The sequence below is a fragment of the Phragmites australis genome, chromosome 1, assembly GCF_958298935.1.
Source record: "Phragmites australis chromosome 1, lpPhrAust1.1, whole genome shotgun sequence".
Classification (NCBI taxonomy): domain Eukaryota; kingdom Viridiplantae; phylum Streptophyta; class Magnoliopsida; order Poales; family Poaceae; genus Phragmites; species Phragmites australis.
The window spans coordinates 4529883-4551204 of NC_084921.1; the positions used below are offsets into that span (position 1 = coordinate 4529883).

Below are 21322 nucleotides of genomic sequence, written 5' to 3' on the forward strand. Positions count from 1 at the left end.
GAGATTTGCAAAGCGATTGACAGGCTAGTTGGAATGACACGTGTCGTCAGGAGGGAAGGAGATCTTGATTAAGTCCATGGCATAGGTGATTCCTACATATGTTATGGGAGTTTTCAAGCTAACTGATGGATTCTGTGAGGAATATATGAAGATGATAAAGAATTTCTGGTGGGGAGATGAGGTCGATCACCGAAAGGTTCACTAGATTGCATGGGATAGGATAATGCTGCCGAGAATATGGAACATGAAGCTGTTCAACCAAGCACTCCTATGACGCTTGATCTACTATCCTGATAGTCTTTATGTGCGAGTCCCGAAGGCATGACACTATCCAAACGGTTCGCTAATTGGCACTATGCATCCAACGGACTCCTCGCCTACTTGGAAAAGTGTCATGCATGGCCTTGAGCTGCACAAGAATCAGGTGGTTGCACAAACATTGACGCCCATCTAGGATTTTGAGTTGCACCATGAAAACGTCGCATCCTAGTTCAAGATACAGATTCCATTCAGCTCTATATGCGTTAATATTAACCTGTGCTGTAAACATAAGAATTGGTTGATATATATATATATATATATATATACACTCCCACCTCTCATATACCACTTTTACACGTGTGTTATACTACTTTATCACTTTAAATATACTTCATTAGTAATTATAAGATACTACAATACAAATCCCACAATTTTTTTTTTATAAAATTCCATGATTTTTTTTATCATAATTTGCGTATATACTTCTTTTATGTATAAAAAAGAGTATATAGCAAAAATGAAAGGCTAACATTGAATTTTTTTTTTCATACAACTCATATTGGAGTATCTTAGAATTAGTATTATAGTATACTAAAAATGATAAAAGAGTATAAAGTATTTATTTAGGTGGTATATTGCATGTGGGAGTACATACTCCTAGAAATATAGAATAGATGTCATATATATATATCTAAGTCAATTTACTACAGAAATATTTGTCTAAGTCAATTTACTACAGAAACTTGACTCAATTTAGTACCCGAGAAAATCGAGCATTTTCGGTTTTCAAGGTAGTTTTCCTGTTGTATATGCAAGCAAACGAATAGATATAGATAGAAAACTACATATTGGCCCTTGTTAACAATTCATTAATTTCTTAATCGGTTCAAAACACATTGATGTTCAATGACATGGCATAAATCGCCGTTTATTTTCTTCTACAGTAGCATAAATACGGTCTTTTATCGCATATATCCAAATTCCAAAAGAACCGGTAAAGGCAGTTGATTTCACCCTGCCACGCGGTCAGCCACCCGTCTCAGCCGGTTTCCACCCGTTGGCATTCAAAAGTTGCCGAGGCGGCAGCCGAATCGGCAGAACGGACGGCCCCGATCCCCCGGTAACCATCTCTGCCCGTCCATCTCACTCTCACGTAACACACCCTCTCCTCTCCACTCTGCCACTCCCCCGTCAAAGCGGCGGTAGGGTTGGAACTTGGAAGCATCCTCGCCTTGCGCCGCGTCTCCCCCCCTCCCTTGGCTCTCACCGGTGGGGTTGGAGCGGAGGCTGCGCGCGCGGGATTGGAAGCGGCGCGGTCGTCGGAGGTGCTCGCTGCTTGCGTCGGCTCCGCCGGGACGGTCAGATCTCGCGGCGTTTTCGTTTGGGAGAAATTTGGTGTCGATTTCGGGAATTAGGGGTTTCTTTGCTTGCGATGCAATCGTGAATTCGTTGGATGCTTGGTCGCTGAGGGCGCGGTTGAGCGGTGGATGTGTAGACGGGATTGCGGACTTGAGGGATCTCGTTTCTTTTTTGGGGGTTTATTGTGGACGAATAACGAGAGTTTCTCAAGTGATGTTTGACGCGTGAGATGCGTGTGGCGGAGGTGGCTTGGATAGAGCGGTGAGATCTCACGGCGTAGAGCTTGGCCAACTCGGAGGTTTCGATTTTGGAGTCGCATTTGGTTAAGATTTGGGCAGAATGAGGGTCAAACACTCGTACGCCTGCGGTTCTCAGTGCTGGCTAGGAGTCCCTTGAGATATACTAGTCGAATGGCCAACATGGAGGTTGAGGGTAGCATGCTTCAAGGGAGGGGATTGGGGTTGGGGGGCGGGTTGCATGTTGTTCAAATGAGATATTAGGTTCATGATGCTTGAGGGGATGTGACTTTGGATTTGTTCTTTTTTGTTTAGAAGATTATCCTTTATCTGTTGTTATGCTTGTGTTAATCCACAATAGGATGGTAAATTTACTCATTTGTAAATGCAATGTTCTTATGAAGGTAGCATGTTCTCTCTGTTGGTCAACAATGGCACATCAGAGTGCATCCTGAAACGGTGCTGCTGTTATTTCTTGTTGAAATGATCTTAATCCATCCTTTGTACTGCAGACTACTGTGGCTTCTTCCTTGAAGCACCTCCTCAAAAGTCTCACCGTGGCATGACAGTATAATGATTGTTAGAGCTCCTCAGAGGCTTCTGCTAAAGAGTCGACATTGGTCATTCGGTCTTTAGTAAAATCATGACAAGTGATAAAGAAAAGGTTGCAAAGAAGGGTGGAGAGATTTCTGGACTTCCATCAGCGCCACATGAAGGGGAAGCCAGCCATGAGCCACAGAGACAACGGTTGCTCAACGGGTAAAAGACAAGCTTTTCATATAAACATGCACAATTATGTTGTAACTAAATTTTCTCATGTTTCTCTGCCCTTTTACCTTAGGAGGACCACTGGTCCAACCCGGCGTTCGACCAAAGGAAATTGGACCCCCGAAGAGGTATCATCATAGGAGCTCTTGTGTTTTCTGTTTGTAAAACTGCTACTGACTATCCAAACTGTTATTGAACATCTGATTTTATGTGTCGATTTGCTCGATGAAAATTTTAAGGTCTGATGTAGTTTGAGCATGGTGTTCGTTCCATAGTTTTGTGCCCCTGTGTGATAAGCAGGTGTGGTCATGCTCCTACCATCAGATATAATCTGATTTAATCAAATTTCGGAACTTGTGACTGGATGCAATTTCAATATAAAATGGACCCTTGGTGTTTTTCCCTTTGGTTCTAAAAATAATGGAAAATGCATGGATTTATCTTTCTTTTTTGTTTCAATAAAACATTTGATGCAACATTCTCGCCCTTGTGTGGAGGCTTAGATTGGCTCAATGGTGGTTTAGATCATGACTTAGTCGCACATTTGATGGTAAATGTGAGAATTGGTAGCATAGAACACTAATGGGACACCCACAACAACTCATGCTAACCTATATCTGAGACAAGTCATGCAAAGTCTTTAGTGGGATTTCCTGTTTTTCTTTTATGTCATAAACTCATCTGCTATTCTGTTCTAATGCTATGATTGTTGTGTAATAGCAGCATGTATGATCATATTATGTTGGTGATATTTGTGCATGCCTCTTAGTGCCTCACTGATGTGTGTTGGACCCATGCAAAATCTCACTTGGTTTATTTACTGATTGTCTAACATTGTGCATGATGTATGCTATTTGAATGTAGGATGCTGTACTGTCCAAGGCAGTTCAGACTTACCAAGGAAAAAACTGGAAAAAGATCGGTACTTTCTACTGATCGATGCCATATGTGGAAGACTGTGAACTAGTTCTATATGCTCACTCATTCTCATAGTAACTCTATCGTGTCTTTTATATCTTCGTTTCTACTTTTATTGAAATTCTGCTCCTATGTTTGAATTTCTTATGTGCAAACATAAACGGCCATATAATTCCATGTCCGATATTATCTTCAGCTCTTTTTGAGGGGGAAATACGAAATAGTAAATAAGCACACCACTGCAAATGAAATAGTAAGCCAAAAGGGTGGGCATGGGCTATGAACACAAAATGTTAGATGGACATGGGTTGGTGCAGGGAGCCGGCCTTTTCCACTATATCTATATGCATCTGCATGACATTTTGATCCCTATCTGGAACTGCACTTGGTACCATGATGCTAGTTTACTTCGGCTTTCCTGTTCATTTGTGCATGTTTGCTTTATGGTTACAGGACATGCTTTATCATTATGGAACACTATCAATAATGCTTGTCACAGGAACAGTGTGGCACTTGCATTCTAATATTATCCAGGATATGTAAAATGCATTTTGAAAAGACTGTTATCAATATTGTTGCCATAAGTCCAAGCCATGTGCAGTAGGGTGACATGAACCAAGCTGTGTATTATCAAATCTCGCTTCTATATTATGTCAGCTCGTGCAAAGGAGAGCATTGCTTTGTTTCGTTAACTTACGCTTCTTTACCATTTGTTTCCATTCCTGTCAACGAGAACCCCCCGGCTTCTTGTCATAAGTCCAAGCCTTGACAAAATACCTTCTACTTTTCCAGCGGAATGTTTTCCAGACAGAACCGATGTACAATGTTTGCACAGGTGGCAAAAGGTTCTAAATCCTGAATTGGTCAAAGGGCCATGGTCCAAAGAAGTAAGCACTCTGTTTGATTTTTTTTCATTTCACTTTTATTTTTTATTAATATTGATTAGACATCATATGGTCACTGATTCAACATTATATATTCACATTAATCTGTTGTTTTCTCTGTTTATAGGAAGATGATATCATTGTTCAGATGGTAAACAAATACGGGCCAAAGAAATGGTCAACCATTGCTCAAGCTTTGCCAGGAAGAATAGGAAAGCAATGTAGGGAACGGTATGGCATGGAAAATTTCTTGTCTATTTCGTCAAGCTTGCATCTAAGAATAATTCCTTTGCAACCATAGTCTATAAGACTTTATATTGAACAAATGAATGGCAACAGTAAGCTCATGCAATCTTGCTTTGACCTGTGATACTTTTGCACAGGATTATTAATATAAGCTGCCTTTTCTCTCTTAATGCTAATGATACGGAGTCACTAGCCCTTCGTAAAGCCAGTAACGGCAGTGGCACAGTGGCGGCATTACTAAACTATTAACCTTTTGAACTTTAGTTTAACATAATGACATTCAAACTATTTCCATTTCATTTGTTTATGAAAAACTTTTTTGTGGGGCTCAGCAGAGTGGCAAATGAAGTACATCTGCAGCCTTTATATGCTAACAATTAACTACGGCTGGAAGTTTTTACTCCTTTATATGAACAGATGTTTTCTCCTTCCCCATACACATTGTATATTGATTGCTGAAAACCATGAGTTAGGTCATTATTAGAGTTTTTATATTTTAAAAATGCAATCTTATTCAACTCACTCAGCTTTTGGTATTACAAATATGTCTTGTTAACTCACTCAGCTCTGGGTATTATATCTTTGTTAACTTACTCAGCTTTGGGTATTATAAATATGTATCTGCATACCTTCTGATAACTGTAGAGGCTCTAATGATGGACTACCTTATCTGATTCAGGTGGCACAATCATCTTAACCCTGCCATAAACAAGGAGGTGTGGACACAAGAGGAGGAAGTTACTCTCATTCGTGCCCATCAAATGTACGGAAATAAATGGGCTGAACTGACAAAAATTTTACCTGGAAGGTAACTAAATGCTTTCCTTAAGATCCGCTGGTAAATCTGTATGTATGACGGGAAAACCTTATCTTTCTTTTCAGCCAGGGGCAATTTTATCCCTGATAAATTATCAAACTGTTAAGTAGAAATTGGAAATCAACTTATATTCTTTTGTATCTAGTAATAATGGTGAACTTTATGGTAAGCGAAGAGAACACACTATGAACTAAAAATGCTTTACTGCTGATTTTGAGTTTATAGCACATGTTTGGACCGTAACATCCTTGCGTTCTTTCACTGTCTACGACCAAATGTAACTGAGCTACAAGTTACTATTGCATAAATAGTTCTTACTGTTAGGTAAATAATAGCCTATTTTAAACTACCAAAATGATTGAATTTGTTATTTGTATTTCCCCTTCAGGACTGATAATGCAATTAAAAATCACTGGAACAGTTCAGTAAAGAAAAAAGTTGATTCATACATTGCTTCAGGCTTACTTGCTCACATCCCGTGCCTCCCTCTGATTGAATGCCCTGCACACTGTGATTCCTCATCCGCGATAAACCGACAAAACAATGAAGATAGTTGTTGCAATGCTACTGGGGAGGTAGAGGATTCATCTTGTTGTAGTCAATCATCATTGGCCAAGATTTCTTGCTCCCAAGTGCAGAACACTAACGTGGCTTTGAGCTGTGGTGTGCAAGTAAATGTGGATACCAAAAACAAAGATGCACAGGACTCCCACTCCTCTATATGTCAGGGGGCATGCTATACTTCCACAGAGGCTGTAGCATCTGCTTTGCCTGATGTGCATTACAATATTTCTTCCTCAAACTTTGATCCAGATAAACACTTGCAAAATGAGTTTGATCAAAGAATGAATCAGCAGATGGATATGAATGAAGTACCAAGTAATTCTATGTTTGCGGACAAGCAAACTTTTTGTAGCACAGCAAATCAAGAAAGGTCTTTGGTACCAAATGAAGCAGTACAGGAAATGCCTATCTCTACGTTATCAAACGTTTCTGGTGCTGAGCAAAAACTGCATTCAATCTCTGAGGTTGACTGTCTGAAATCTGACCTTTGGCAAGACATTTCCTTACAAAGTCTGATTTCAGGACCTGATACTATTGATGCAGATTCATCTTCAAGAATAAATAATCAGCCAGATGTATATTCTTCTAAAGCAGACACCAATTTTTTGGCAGAATCGTACACATTATATACATCAAATCCATCTAGTGTGATGTGGACTGTGTATGAACAGAGTCCATTGATGACAATATCTCCCTCTTTTATATGTTCAGATAGTTTGCCTGATGCGCCTGAAAATAGATCCGAGCCAAGAGAGATGCCAGATTCTCAAGCAGAGACAATCACATGCTCAAACAATTCTTTTGCTGATGCTGAGCAGCTTGCTAAACCTGGCAGTAGTGATGGAAGGACTGGGGCTTCGACAGTGATGGAAATCATAACAGAATGCGGGGACGAACTGTTGACAGAGGCTGAAGAAATTGTGCCCAACACAGAAAAAGAACAATCATCGAAAGACATTGAGACTGCACCAGATGAAAAGAAGGATGAGGGAGCCCTATTCTACAAACCCCTTCCCTTTCCAGGTTTGGATGATCCTTTTGTCCGCTGCGATCTTGTAACTCCTGATGACCGGCAAGAATATAGTCCCTTTGGCCTTAGGCAGTTGGTGCTGTCAACCATGAATGTCCCCACTCCTTTAAGATTATGGGGCTCCCCAACACCTGATGGAAGCCCTGATGTTGTGCTAAAGAGTGCTGCCAAAAGCTTTGGATGCACACCATCAATAATGAAGAAAAGGCACAGAGATATATTGTCTCCTACTCCAGATAAAAGAATAGAGAAGAAATCTGGGACTGAAAAGGATTGTAGGATGTCAGACACGTCCTGTAACAGTACTGCAACATATTCCAGTAATGCCACCAAAGATGATCTTCCAGACAATTTAGTAAGTACATTTAAAAGAATTTTTTGGTGATACTTAGCCAGTTGGTAGTATCATATGTGTTTTAGAAGACAATGTAGCAGCTCTATAGTTTCTGAGTGCCAAATGCAACAGGTCCATTTACTCCAGAAATCTGTCTTTGGCATACCAACTGGCTAAATAATTTTTTCCCTTGATTTTCTTCTTACCTATATTGTGTAATGCAGCAACCTGCAGGTATTCTTATTGAACACAACAGCAATAACTTCATTTCCCTTGATGGTGGTGCAAACACCATATGTTTACCAGCCTGTAAGGAAGTAATTAGTTCTAAATCAAAGCCTGCGGAGCTAATTGTTGAAAAATCATCACCATGCATCAATGCGGATTACAAATATTTAGCTACTGACATGTAAGATTTTGCACTGGTCTCACCTGTGTTCATTTGTTTTAATTATCAGCTTCTTTTGTTAGCTAATCAGTTTAGACTTCAGATTATATGTAAGTTAAGTTGTGGTAGGCTTTATAACATTTGACAATGTGCTGAACTATAACCTTGCAATTTGCATACTTTTATAGAGTTTTGGAGTCTACTTAACTACAAAACTGGGACCTGGCAAATTATCATCATTTCATGTTCATGTTTAGTTTTGTTCATTGGTGGAAACTTCATTAGCATGGATATTTAGCTAGACACTTCATCTACTATATGATTTGCATATAATAACAATTCTTATGCAGGAAGTCAGAAGATCCTTCAATTAATTTTATCTTTCTGAAACTGAGCAGCATTTGCCAACTAAAATGATTGTAATTCATTTAGCCACTGGCCCACCTAATGAAATTAACACTCAATTTCAAATGTTGAAGAATATTTGAATCTTAGTAATGAAAAAGGTATTTAAGATAGTACTGAATCAAAGATCACAGACATAGATGCACAACTTACGATATGTGAAGAGCACTACCATTTGTTCATTTTGTTAATTTGTATTATGAACCACCGCTTTTGCTAGATTGGGGGATACCCCAGGTGTCAAAAGAGGACTGGAATCTCCTTCAGCATGGAAATCCCCTTGGTACTTCGATATGCATATGCACTTTCAGGTTAATTTATTCTTCTTTCTTTACTTCTATTTTCTTACAGCCAATTTTTGTTAAAATAGATGAACTTATTGTGGTCAGCATATAATTTGGTCGACCATTTTACTAATTCTAAGGGCTGACTGGATAGGGGAATTTGATCACATATCTCTAGAGTTCTGTTCAAACTTGAACTAAATCCTAAAAGTTTGTACTGTTTGTTTGTTTGTTTTAGTTGACATTTTTTTTATGCCCATATGTTCCTACCAGGGTTTTAGCCCAGGAGATAGAACATTTGATGCGTTAGGGTTAGCGAAGCAGACAAGTGTTCTCAGTGTTGCTGCTGTGGCGGAGGCCGGTGATGTGCTAGGAAGTGGCAGCAGGAACTCTGATAAGGAAAACAAGGAGAATATTGACGCCAAGAAGGAACAAGGAACAAGCAAATTGCAGACCAAAATCATGGTGCGTAGTTCTCACTGCTTAATTTTGCATTTTGACTATCGTGAAATAAAATTATCTTGGAGACTATAGTGTAGCTGTCTGTCATTTTTTATGATTCCCCTTAAACCACTTTGCATAGCTATTTGAATTATCGTGCAACAATACGTACAGCAATTTCAAGTCAACAGTCTGGGAGCACTGATTGCAACAATTAGTATGGAATTATTTGAACTCAAATATCAAACATATTAATTCCAGTTCATATTGCAGGCCGAGGGGAGAGTCCTGGATTTCAACGAATGTACCACACCTGCAAGAACAGCAGATAAGAAACTGGGCAACAATCTGGGGAGATCCGTGAGCTCACCCATTCTTTCCTCCCACAGCCTGAAAAATTTCCGATAGGTAAACTTGTGAGATATGGTTGAAAAATACATTACCTGTATGTACATGCATGTTCTTAGAGCTGATTGTTCTTATGCTGCGTACAGTCTCAGCCTAGAAACTAGCTTCCAAAAAGGCAGCAGGATCCGTGGACTGTTAAACATCCGTATCATTCAATTCAATTTTAATTTATCATTGGTTAACAGTTTAAATTTGAGACGTTTGTGATTGTCCTTGTTTGTACATCATACGTGCTGATGCTGGTGCAGTTCAGGCCAGTCCGCTAAACTGGTCAGTGCTGAGCTTGTTTACTTTGTGTGCGTGCTTGTTTCTGCCAACAGGTATACTTTGCATTCAGTAATTCAGTTATTCCAGTATCGGAAGAAACGTTTGGACACATATATTTGCATGTAGCTTCGTACCAGTGAGTTTTAAGTTCTAAAAAAACATTACATTGCGACTTTCCTTGTATGCATGAACGAAATACCTGTGTTTTGCAAGGGGAAATTAAAATACTATAGTTTCATAGTGCATCATGTATCTGCCCCCAACCACGTCGCCAAGTAAGCTTTTGTCGAAATGAGGGCGGTGCACCAATGTTGAGCTGAGCGAAGCAAAATTCAATGTCATCCAAACATTAGCAGTTACCACTTCGGCTCAAACAAACAACATGGTGCTTCTGCCTCCCCGTCGAGAGCCTGGAAGTCTGACTGGTAAATGCTGTTGGATCAATTTGGGGCACCAACATGTTATGCTAGCATTCCCAGGGAATATTGCATCTGAAGCATCACCTTTACGGTAACTGCAACATGGCAACATTACCAGGGAATATTGCAGGGTACAAATTCACAACTTCATGTGCCACGGGCAACAAAATCCTGGACGGCACAGAAAGAAGCCGGTCGTTCGCACTATTGTTCACATGCCCCAAATTTAGTCTTAGAATGTAATAGGCGCAGAGGAAAACCTGACGAGTAACGAGTCAGCTCAACCTGGTTGATACTGGATAAGCAGTTCGGCACCGGGTCTATTTGGCAAACATGTACCGGCAACATAAATTGGATACGGACATGTCAATCCGAGCTAGGCGGCGATTGTATCTTCTCGATAACACGTAACCAACAACGAGATCATTCTTGCATGTAGATATGCCCCATCCAGACAAATGGAAGACCCATATAAGTATCACGATTCAACTAATAGCCTGAACGAATTGCAAGCTAGATTTGGGCAAAAAAGAAAATACAAAATGATCGGTTCAACTAGGTGACATGAAGTACAAAAGGCACAGACATAACTCGCTAATACCAGCCATCATTAACGCCTCTCCCTATATTAGCAAAAAAGGAAGCAGTGACGTTTCCCTCAATCAATGATCACTATCAAGTTCAGTCAAACTGTACTTTCTCCAATTCACCAATCATTTCTTCAAACTGCCGGAAATCAAGGGGGGAAGGTTAGATAAGATATCAGCAACGACGAAAATATTCATAGATGGAAACAAAGGGGTTGGGTTGCCAGAGGAATGAATTAACAAGATCTGGGGTGTAGAATACCTTCAAAATTTGTCTCAAAAAGTAATCACCATGACGCTTAGTAGGTTTGGACTCCACAACATGAATAATATCCTGAATCATTGCAAAAAAGCGTATAAGTAACTAGTGGTACAATGTTACAATGAGCTATACACCATTTAAATCAAAATGCACACAAAGTTTTTGCATTTGAATGGCACAAAAAATGAGGAGGCTCCAAGATTGATTTAGAAATATACACACATCAAACTCAGCTAGTTAGTGATTTGGTGCAGATTTAATCACAACTATACAATTAAAAACAGCAAAAAAAGAGAGGTTAAACTCTGAAAAGAAAATGCCCACATATTAATGGACTTGTACTAAGTGCATACAGAAAAGTGATGTGGACAAAGCAAAAGCAAAAGTATAAAGAATTACCATAATAATGTAGAAATCAAAGTCTGCATTGGATACTATTTTTCCATCGCTGTCAACTGCATGCATTTTGTGCTTGTATGTCATCAGGATTGACCTGTCCAAATATTTGAGCTAATTTATCATACAAAAAACCAAAAAAAAAACTAGCAATAAAAGAGTAAGTTACTGATCATACAGACCTTAGTGTTGCTTCATCCACTTCCATATATTGGGCAAGTTTGCCAATGGTTATTGTTGAATATAGTTTCAGATAACTACGGATCCCAGAAAGCAACTGCTGCTGCTTCACTTCATAGAGAAACAACTTCAACTGAAGACGATATGCATCCTATTAAAGAAGAGTAAAATAATTAAATGATTGAGGAAAGGCCATGGGGCTAAAGTAAAATTTACTATGTGTGGCAATAAACCAGGAAGGCCTTAAAACCTATATATACTCATGGGGCAAAAATGCAGCAATATTATTATTTTGATCAGAAACAGTACCTGGTTATAGTTTGTAAGAGGCTGATCCAGAACTGGAGGTGATGGAGTAATGAACTTGGGGCAAGCATAAGAAAATAGTTCATCATAAGCAGCATATGCTTCATCATCATACCTTTGCATCTTTGTCATTTTGTCATTATACTTTTCTTTCAGCTGGGTGCTCACATTTTCATCTATAAGCTTGTTCTGTGGGCACAAAGACAGGCAAATTGCCAACAGTGCATACATCTGCTCATTTTTCTTCAGTATCTGATCATACTGAGGGGACTTCTGATGGTACTGCTTGTACTTGAGGATATATAGCAGAATTTTGTTGAATTCACGTGTGGCATCAACATACCTAGAATTATGCAGAAACATTATATATCAGCTAAAAGAATTCGCATCCTGGAAAATTTCATGAAAGAGCAGATCGAAGAACAAATGCAGATGCATACTTTCCAATCCAAGAAAAGAGTGTTGAAAGCTTGGATGCAGTTACATGAGATGATTCAAATGTCTAGCTGGCCAATTCTAAAAATGGTCTTAAAGCATTTTAGCATTGCTCAGATAGTAAGGCACGAGGAGCTAAATTAGCTGATGATGTTATTGCTGAGAATACTAGCATATAAGGCTGGTGAAAGACCAGCACAATGCTTCAAAGTTTTGCAACCTAACGATATGCTTAACCAAACCCCTGATGTTAAAGTGTATAACACATGATAAATGAATTTGCTAAGGTTCGTCTGATGGGAAGAGTGAATGTTTCAACAAAAAATATGTTGACAACATATATTTAATCATTCCCCAAACATCCCGACAACAAGCACACCTACAAGTTTATTAGAATACATATTCAAAATTTAACCAAAATGAACCACATACTTCGAGTTTCATCACTTGCACTAAGGGCGGTAAGCTAGAATATCTAATGCAGCGGCATCTATATATCCAGGGGTTGATACTAGTGAAGCAAGTAGGCTCTCACCTGCGCATCATAAGGTTTGCGAACCCATAGTGATAGATGATGGAGATGTGACTCCCAATCACAATGGTGTAGACCCCTTGCTGGTTAAGGTCAATCGGCGCGAGGCACTTGAGTCCAGTGTGGTAATCCCCTAGGAGGCAGTGTATCCTGAGCAGCCCAATCATGCTGTAGTAGCCAAGCACCTTGAGCACATTACTCCCACCCTCGTAGTCATAGCCATCCGTGGCAGTGAACTGCTCCAGGCCCTCCTTCTCCCTCTCCAGGATCTGCGTGATCACAGACTTCTCCACCAGCGCCTGGAGGTAATTGAGAACCCCATACACATTCCATGCCTGCGCATTTTCAGCAAACACAACAAAAAAGCTTTAGGCACTCATGCATCGTGAATTGGGTAAGCAAACTACTAACAGAATTGAGAACCTTGTCGAACTGCTTGAGCTGCTGGAGCTCGTCTTGGGTCTTGTTCTTAAGCTTGGCGCGGTACTGGCAGAAGCTCTGGAACTGGTAGACGAACTCGTCGACCATGTCCCAGAGCCACTGGTTGGGCAGCTGCATGTTGACGACGCCGTGGAGGACGACGCTGAAGAGGTCGCAGTAGTTGGTCCACGACTCGGCGCGTTGCGCGGCGGTGAGCGGCGAGAGGCGCGCGTGCGCGTGGCGGTACCAGAGCTCGCGGTAGAGGAGCAGGAAGACGTGGTCGCCGTCGCAGTAGGGCGCCACTGCCTCGGCGGAGGGCCAGGGCGCGTCGCGGAAGAGACGGTCGGAGAGGCGCTGGAAGCCGCCCTCGTACATCTGGTGGATCTCGTAGACGTTCTTGTCCCGGATGTGGCGGTAGAGGTGCACGACGAACGTCTTCACCGAGTCCGGGACGTAGTTGGGGTCGTAGGCGCCCGCCGCGCTGGGAGGCTGCGGCGGCGGCGCGCCGTCCTCCCGGTCATAGGGGGCCGCCATGGTGGGAGGGGCGTAGGGTTGAGGGCGGCGGCGGGGGGAGGGTTGGAATGGTGGTGGGCTGCTTCTTTTTGTTTCCTTTGTTTGTGTTGCGATGGGCCGTGAGAATTGGGCCGCGTTATCCAATTTCGACGGCACGGGATGCTGGGCTGGGTCGGTGCTGGTGCAACCGTCTGTTTGGTTGCACGAATTTACAGTTCCGTGGATGCGAATAATTTAGATCTATATTTCTATTGTTTTAGTATAATCTGCTTATGTAAATATATGTTTTTAGCTTGTCTCGTATTCCGTAGCCTAACCAGATGAATGCAGAATTTTATATATGTTTATATAGATATATCTACTTGTTAGTATTATAAAATTATTTTTATACGAACAATCAATTACAATCTCAACTCTTATATCTATTTATACAATATCAAATTCGATCATCTAAACAAAAACTTAACTCAATCTATCTAAACAGATATAAATAATTAAATACTATTTTTTTAACAAATATAGTTACACTTAATATACTTTATTTCAGATCAACTATACAATACAGCTCTATGAAATGCAGTCCTAAGAACCAAATACATCCAGTAAATTGCATTTCCTTGTCATCACAATTAAAGTGAGGGAAGCCTCTCCATCGAATTTCTGCACCACCCGCCCGCACATTAAAAAAAAAACAAAACAGATAGAGAGAGAAGGGAAAAAAAAGGCGAAAGCAACGCGGGCAATCTGGTCCTGGTGGTGGTTTCGAGCTCGAGCCAACTGCTCGCGGCCGATCCCAATCCGGTCAGTAGCCGCCACCGCCGGAGCTCGGGTTCGGTTGCCTGATTTCCTCCCATGGCCGGCGCCATGGTGGACCGGGCCACCAGCGACATGCTCATCGGCCCGGACTGGGCTAAGAACATGGAGATCTGCGACATCTGCAACCGCGACCCTGGGTACGGACCCTGCCTCTCTCCCCGATCCCTGCCAGATTCGGTGCCCCCCCTCCCCCAGCGAGATTCGGTGCGTCATGGCGTGGCTCCTCGGGTTAGGTCCGAGTGGGAGGACATGTGATTTTATGTCATAGAACGCCACGATTCTGGAAATGGTGGTTTTCGTGAGAGCTTGATATGAGCGGGATGACTCCAAGCACCTGACAGTTTGAGTAATTGACATGCAATTGGGTAGGTGGCTTGCAGGATCATCATTTGCGAGTGCTGAATCTGGTTGGTTTCACCCATTTGCATTCTGATTTCCCCAAAGTTGGTGCAATCTCCGATAATATAATGGTGTCTCTTCTGTCCTCTTGTTCAATGGCAATTGGAGCTTGATTCTTCATCGGTTCATTAGATGAAGTGGCAAAATGACATTCTGGAGGAGAGGGGGGCATCGCATCCTATGTAGTCATATACTCGTTTGTTATCGCTCAGCTTGTATTGAGTGGAAATGAAACAAAATGTCATTTCACAATGAGCAAAAAATTCGATAGTGGGTTAAGCGGTAGTCACTAGTCAGGAAACCAGCGGGGATCCAGGAAAATACTGGAAAGCGGTTTTTGTATTCTGAAGTGAAATGTTTGGGATTGAACATGTGAAAATGATATTTGTCAGTTTTGAAGCTATGATTGTGCTGCTGCCCAGTGGTTTAAACTTATGAATATAATTTGTTTTATTTGATTCATGGTCAACGACTGTGACTGAATATCAAATGGTCTAGTTTACTCAAATGAAGCATCTTGCCTATTGCCGATCTATTATCAGTTATTGATGGTTCATATCCATGCTGGTAACAGGCAATCAAAAGATGTCGTGAAGGCACTCAAAAAAAGGATTGGGCATAAAAACCCAAAAGTTCAACTTCTTGCACTAACTGTAAGTCTATCTGCAATTTGGCATCCACTCTTTAAGTACGGTGGGTTGATTTTAGCAGTCAGTGAGGTTTTCTCTGTTACATGCTATTTCTATAAAATCAAACAAAACTGTCTGGTCCCCTGCTATGTTATACATTTGCATTTTTCTTCTGTGTTCAGTTATATTACGGTTCCTATTTGCATCATTTGTCCTATGTTTCATGGGTTACTCAGTTACTCTCATGTAACCATACCCATGCATCCTGCAACACCATCGGCATAAGTGAGCATGGTGAAGATCTTACTGACCATAATTTCACTGTTTATTCTAGCCTCCAAACTTGGACAATTTCATTTACTTCTAATTTATACATTTTGTTTTCTTTGTCCAATCCCCCCCAAAAAACATCAACACTCAATTAGGACTATGTATTTTGATCGGTTGAAGTTCAAGAACTCTGTTATTTGTTATGGTTTTTGGAGATCCAGGAGATGTAGCTGGTACAAGGCTACTTTTGCAGGATGAGTAGTGAATAATGTCTTGACGATTATGTTTCTCTATTTCAGCTATTGGAAACTATTATCATTGTCTTGATGATGACATTTCTCTATTTCAGCTGTTGGAAACTGTTGTAAAGAACTGTGGGGATATACTCCACATGCATGTTGCAGAGAGAGATGTATTGCATGAGATGGTGAAGATAGTGAAAAAAAAGGTTTAATATGCTTAATGCTTGTAGAACCACAATAATTATTCCAATGATCTGCTGACTTCTGATGGCATTTTCTTTTCATGTGAAAGTCTGATCCGCGTGTCAAAGAGAAGGTATTGGTGCTAATAGATACATGGCAAGAAGCTTTTGGGGGACCGCGTGCAAGATATCCACAATACTTTGCAACATACCATGAGTTGGTGGTATGTTTTTGAAACTCAATTGTATTTATTGGGTTCTAATGTTTCACTTAGCTCAGTTGGTCAGCAGTGATTTGAGATTTTCTTTTTTTCTTACTAGAAATGCTCTTTGATTTTAATATCTTATGATTGGGTTTTGAAATTTTCTTTTTTTCCCCTTGAACACACAGGAGAACTGTGTATCTTTGTATTAAAGAGAAAGAAGGTCCGCCCAAATACAAATGCACCCTTGAAAGGGGTGCAAACACACACTCACACTCTTAGCTGTCTAGATTAACAATCGCGCAACAGAAAGAGAAATCACGACCAAATATAAAGGCACTAACTCGGCCACAAGGCATGAAGGCCCTTAGCACCCGCCAAACACCACAGATTCACATCCTCCAATGATTCTATTTGAACTATGAGCTTTTTTGACATGGTTATGATCTTATTTCTGCCCTGCAGCGTGCTGGGGCTGAATTTCCCAAGAGATCTGAGAGACCTGCACCTTTGTTTAATGGCCAGTCTCAAGCAGCTAAGAATATGCGTAGTCCTGATCAACAGGATGAAGCTGAATCTTCTGCTGCCAACGACTTTCCTGCTTTGAGGTGTGCTTTGTTACTTTTCAATTTTCATTTTCTGCATTGAGATGTCTTTTTCTATCTGTTCTCTTCACTGAAAGAGCTTCTCATTTGATTCATTTTACTACGACAATATATTGTGTACACTAATGCCATTGCAGTTTTTGATTCCACAATGCATGCTAGATTTGTTTAAGTTATGATATTGTGTAAAATTCTTCTTTTGCGAAATCTTTTTGTATTGATGTTGCGGTGATTTCATATTATGAGGTAATGCTAAATGATATAGTAGACTGTGTGCTATGATTTTCATACCTTTTCTAGTTCCCCAAAATATGCCATGTTATTTGATGACTAGTCATTGACTTGTTCATGCACTCAACATAACATGAGTGTTCATGTAAAAAAAATGAAACTGTTAGCAGTGCTACATTCAAGAATGAAGGGTACTATTCTCAGTATATCCAGATAATCTTTTTGGCATAATCTGACTGTAAGACATTATAACTAGTTGTTTGTCTCGTGGTGTCTCTAGTGGGTAGCGGGCTAGTGGCCTATTGGGCATCTTTGAGAATAACACATCCAATTTATCCTAGTTTTGCCTGCCGTTTTCCCCCCATTTCATATCCCAACCTGCTGTTCTTTTCATTAATGCATTTATACTGAATGCATGCTTATATTTTCAGCATGTCAGAGATTCAGAATGCTCGTGGTATCATGGATGTACTAGCAGAGATGCTGAATGCTTTAGACCCTGGAAACAGAGAGGTACAGAAGTACCCTTCGCATGCCTTTCTTTATTGAAGGTTGCTGCACAGAAAAATTGACCTCTTACTCATATAGAGTCGCAACCAACAGTGGAGCATGTCATTCTGATTTGTTATTTCAGGGTTTATTAAAAATCTTCCATCTTTCTTTGTTTTGAGAAATATGTTGCTGACCAGTTTTAGTTGTAGTTTTAGAGATGACCTTGTTGTGACAACATGTCGTACTGTGAAACATGTTTGTGCACTAAACTATGCATAATTTCTGACCTGAGGTGCCTTAGGCCTCCAGGACAGATCTAACAGGTATCCAACATGTATATAGCCTATAAGGCAGCTGATATGTATTGGATCCAAACGACGTCACTTCAAATACCGTTACCCACTATGTTTGACACCATAGAGTATACAGTAAGAACCAGTACCGAAGCATGCAATAAATTGTAGCTTTCTTACCTTCAGTTTTATGTTTAGGAACATCCTTCTGTGGTTGAAATACATGTTGGCCACACCTGTATTTTAGTTAATCTATTTTACCCATTCAGATTGGACTAAAAAAATAGAAGTAAAACGGGGATTTTTAAAATGCAAGTACTTGGTTTGCTTCCAATATGTCACACTCAAGTAATAATGCCCCAGCCATATACTTAATAACCTCCTCTTAATTTGTTAAGGTTTATTGATTATATTTTTTAAATCCTCTGCACATAGGGACTAAGGCAGGAGGTAATTGTGGAGCTTGTTGATCAGTGTCGCACGTACAAGCAGAGAGCGGTGCAGCTAGTTAATGCTACCTCGTGAGTGGATTTTTCTCTGAATTTCTTTATTTTTATATATTGAAGGTTGCTTAGTGCGGCGCATCTTATGTTAGTGTAACACTCCCACTCCCACCCAAAGAGATGGATCATTTTGCATGGCTGAGAGATTCCTTAAGCACCCTTTTGGATGCTATGAATCTATCTGGGAAGAGGACGACAAATCTATTATTTTGTCTGGTTAAACCTGAACTCCAGAACTGTCTACTTTTTAAACTGGCGCAAATAACTCCAAATCAGGTTTCATCATTGTTTTTTTGCTCAACAAGCTATAACATTGGTACGGCTGTCTGCCATAGATATGGGTGAAGCTGAGACCATTGTACACAATAACTGTGCTCATACTAAATCTATAATGTTGCCTGCCACATCATGCAGGGACGAGGAACTTATGTCGCAGGGGCTTGCACTGAATGATGATTTGCAGCGTGTTCTAGCTAAACATGACGCAATAGCAGCAGGTATTGCAGTTCGAGTGGAGAAAAAACCAAAGTCTCTGCAAGCACTTGTAGATATCGAGGATGCTGCAAACCAGGACTCTAATAAAGAGAAGGCACTCGTAGATATTGAGGATCCCACAAGCGAAGATTCTAAAAAGGAGCAAAATCAAAGGTCCTAATCTTCTATCACTTTTGCATATTTTCAATTCTCCATAATGTTTATAATGATGTTAATACATGCGTGTGTGCATAAATGCTTGGAACAAGTTCAAACATAGTGTTTGACCATTATTTTGGATTCTGTAATACTGTCATGTGTTGACCTTCATAGCTAGGCATTTATGGTCTGAACTAATAATGCTATATAGTATAGCCAATTTCCATAATTTGTTCTTTTTTTTTCTATTCAATAGTTTTTCCATATGACTGCTCTAATCACCCTCTCTTTGCATGTTACCTGTCTTGTAACAGTACAAGTGACCAATCTCCTTTTGAGCAATTAGCGCTTCCAGCACCGCCAGTGTCAAATGGCGCAGCAACCTCTGTACCAAAAGCTGATCCTGGCATTGATCTTCTTAGCTGGGACGATACCCCAACTACAGAAAATCAGCTCGCCCTTGTTCCGGTCACTGATCCACTTGCTGACTCTACTTCATCAAATCATAATGCACTAGCAATTGTTGACATGTTTTCACAAAACAATACCACCAATAGCAGCGCTAAACCAGCTGACCCCCATGGTCTCAGTTCAAGTTCCACTCTTCTGGGATCTCAGCCATACAACACTCCAACTCAGCATTCTTTACAGCCACAACAGCCTCAGCAGGTGGTGCTCTATCCAAATGGGGGTGCTGTGAACTCTGGAACATCTTACGACCAGGCATCCCAGTTCAGTGACACGAGTTTGGGGTGGAATGGTCAAGTTGCCAACCCCATGGCGCCCCCACCACAGCAAGCACTGAACTATGGTATGGTGGGTCATTTAGACCTTTACTTTTCTCTACCTGGTTTTTGTTTCTTTCTGAAGTACTACTTCATTGTTAGTGAAATGTTTTCTAGGTGCATCCTTTTCTGTATCATATCTGTCCTTCAATCAGAACCTCTCCATACTTTATGCATCTTCTGTTCTGTTCGAAGATAATGTGATAATCATATCTGAATTTTGTAGATGATCAAAGTGGAACCCTTCCACCACCTCCTTGGGAAGCTCAGTCAGTGCCAAGCAATGAAATGTCAAATGGCCAATTGGGAGGTATGCAACCTCTCCCAACTCCAGCAGGACAGATCGGTGGCATGCGGCCACTGCAACAGCGGATTAACCACATGGGAGTCCCACAAACCCAGCCAATGTACAACAACCAACCTGGAGTCGTGTTGCCTCAAGCGATGCAACCCAGCCAAACTGCTGGAGCACAGATGCAGCCAGGCTTTGGGAACCAGTTTGGTTCTCTACCACCAAATTCCATGCCAGGCATGCAATTTGCCGGCATGCAACCTCCACAAATGCTTGGATCGCAGCCAGTCATGATGTATCCGCAACAAATGCCTGGTGCACAGTATGGAGCAATGCCTCAACAGCAGCAAATGTATGGTGGTCAGATGGCGGGGTATATGCAGCATCCTGCTGTGGCTGCTGCACATTACTACAATCAGGGAAGGCCAATGTATGGGGGGTACCCTGGTACAAACGATCTCTCTCAGAGGATGTATGGTCTCTCTGTGCAGGACAACTCGTACATGGGGATGAACTCGTCCTACCAGACAGCACCCTCGCCTTCACCTTCCATGGGACAACCTATCAGGCCAACGAAGCCAGAAGACAAGCTTTTTGGTGACCTCCTTAGTATTGCCAAGACGAAGAAAGCTTCATGAGACGATGAGTAGGAGTGTGGGTGGTCTAATATATCCTCTATTTTTGCAATTTTTTCTTGCGGTTTGATCTTACACTTGTAGCATTTGAATGTATAAGCTTCAGTTTTTCCTTTTTTTTACCGTTACTCTGGTCCTATTGATTTCATTTAATTGGTTGTGCCGTGTGTACTGATCACACCAGAGAGGACGCTGGTAAATGATGATTCAATAAAGAGGTGTGCAGTACTTTTTTCCCCTGATAGTATCTGCTTATCAGCCATTCAGCCTAGGTGTATGTTGATAGAAAAGGATGTACTCTCGAGCATGATTGATACTTCCTTAGTTTTTAGGTTATCTTTAATAGATATTTTAAAAATTTGTCCTTTAAAATATTATTATAGTATTTCTTAATACTATTATAACCTCTTCTATTTTTTTTAATCTCCAGCAGCTATCATATTTACCACCTT

At 40.8% G+C, this 21322-nt stretch overlaps 3 protein-coding genes across 4 annotated transcripts; 2 read left to right on the forward strand and 1 right to left on the reverse strand.

Moving 5' to 3' along the window:
• The first annotated feature begins 1448 nt into the window (after positions 1–1448).
• Positions 1449–9534, forward strand: LOC133926947 (transcription factor MYB3R-1-like). 2 transcript variants are annotated; one of them, XM_062373169.1, is made up of 13 exons: positions 1449–1619; positions 2369–2615; positions 2698–2752; positions 3489–3546; positions 4335–4429; positions 4554–4657; positions 5352–5480; positions 5878–7438; positions 7642–7826; positions 8431–8521; positions 8768–8959; positions 9209–9343; positions 9430–9534. In XM_062373169.1, exons 2-12 carry the CDS (start codon positions 2500–2502, stop codon positions 9341–9343), a joined length of 2721 nt encoding a protein of 906 aa, XP_062229153.1. In that variant the 5' UTR covers positions 1449–1619; positions 2369–2499; the 3' UTR covers positions 9430–9534. The 2 variants fall into 2 exon arrangements, with proteins under 2 accessions (XP_062229153.1, XP_062229234.1); XM_062373250.1 differs by lacking the exon at positions 1449–1619 and having other exon boundaries at positions 2598–2615; positions 3489–3616; positions 9209–9534.
• A 908-nt stretch (positions 9535–10442) lies between these two features.
• Positions 10443–13728, reverse strand: LOC133927064 (uncharacterized). Its single transcript, XM_062373372.1, has 7 exons — positions 13151–13728; positions 12731–13062; positions 11764–12103; positions 11457–11605; positions 11278–11371; positions 10879–10950; positions 10443–10755 (listed from the first exon to the last, which is right to left on the reverse strand). The coding sequence occupies exons 1-7, from the start codon at positions 13679–13681 to the stop codon at positions 10711–10713; spliced, it is 1563 nt and encodes a 520-aa protein (XP_062229356.1). The 5' UTR covers positions 13682–13728; the 3' UTR covers positions 10443–10710.
• Positions 13729–14322: 594 nt separating this feature from the next.
• On the forward strand, positions 14323–21114 carry LOC133927133 (TOM1-like protein 9). The gene is made up of 10 exons (XM_062373478.1): positions 14323–14613; positions 15450–15528; positions 16124–16222; positions 16309–16422; positions 16867–17009; positions 17669–17750; positions 18458–18543; positions 18940–19173; positions 19473–19969; positions 20170–21114. The coding sequence occupies exons 1-10, from the start codon at positions 14513–14515 to the stop codon at positions 20871–20873; spliced, it is 2139 nt and encodes a 712-aa protein (XP_062229462.1). The 5' UTR covers positions 14323–14512; the 3' UTR covers positions 20874–21114.
• Positions 21115–21322: the final 208 nt, after the last annotated feature.

Bases quoted from the DNA above. Each gene is read 5' to 3' on its own strand.
- LOC133926947 (XM_062373169.1), top strand. From the start codon at position 2,500: ATGACAAGTGATAAAGAAAAGGTTGCAAAGAAGGGTGGAGAGATTTCT. The intron at 7,439-7,641 runs GTAAGTACATTT...TGTGTAATGCAG, and splicing joins ATGATCTTCCAGACAATTTA to CAACCTGCAGGTATTCTTAT. The intron at 8,960-9,208 runs GTGCGTAGTTCT...TTCATATTGCAG, and splicing joins AATTGCAGACCAAAATCATG to GCCGAGGGGAGAGTCCTGGA.
- LOC133927064 (XM_062373372.1), bottom strand. From the start codon at position 13,681: ATGGCGGCCCCCTATGACCGGGAGGACGGCGCGCCGCCGCCGCAGCCT. The intron at 12,104-12,730 runs GTGAGAGCCTAC...GCATAATTCTAG, and splicing joins GCAAACCTTATGATGCGCAG to GTATGTTGATGCCACACGTG. The intron at 11,606-11,763 runs GTACTGTTTCTG...CTTCTTTAATAG, and splicing joins CTCTTACAAACTATAACCAG to GATGCATATCGTCTTCAGTT.
- LOC133927133 (XM_062373478.1), top strand. From the start codon at position 14,513: ATGGCCGGCGCCATGGTGGACCGGGCCACCAGCGACATGCTCATCGGC. The intron at 16,223-16,308 runs GTTTAATATGCT...TTCATGTGAAAG, and splicing joins TGAAGATAGTGAAAAAAAAG to TCTGATCCGCGTGTCAAAGA. The intron at 19,174-19,472 runs GTCCTAATCTTC...GTCTTGTAACAG, and splicing joins AAAAAGGAGCAAAATCAAAG to TACAAGTGACCAATCTCCTT.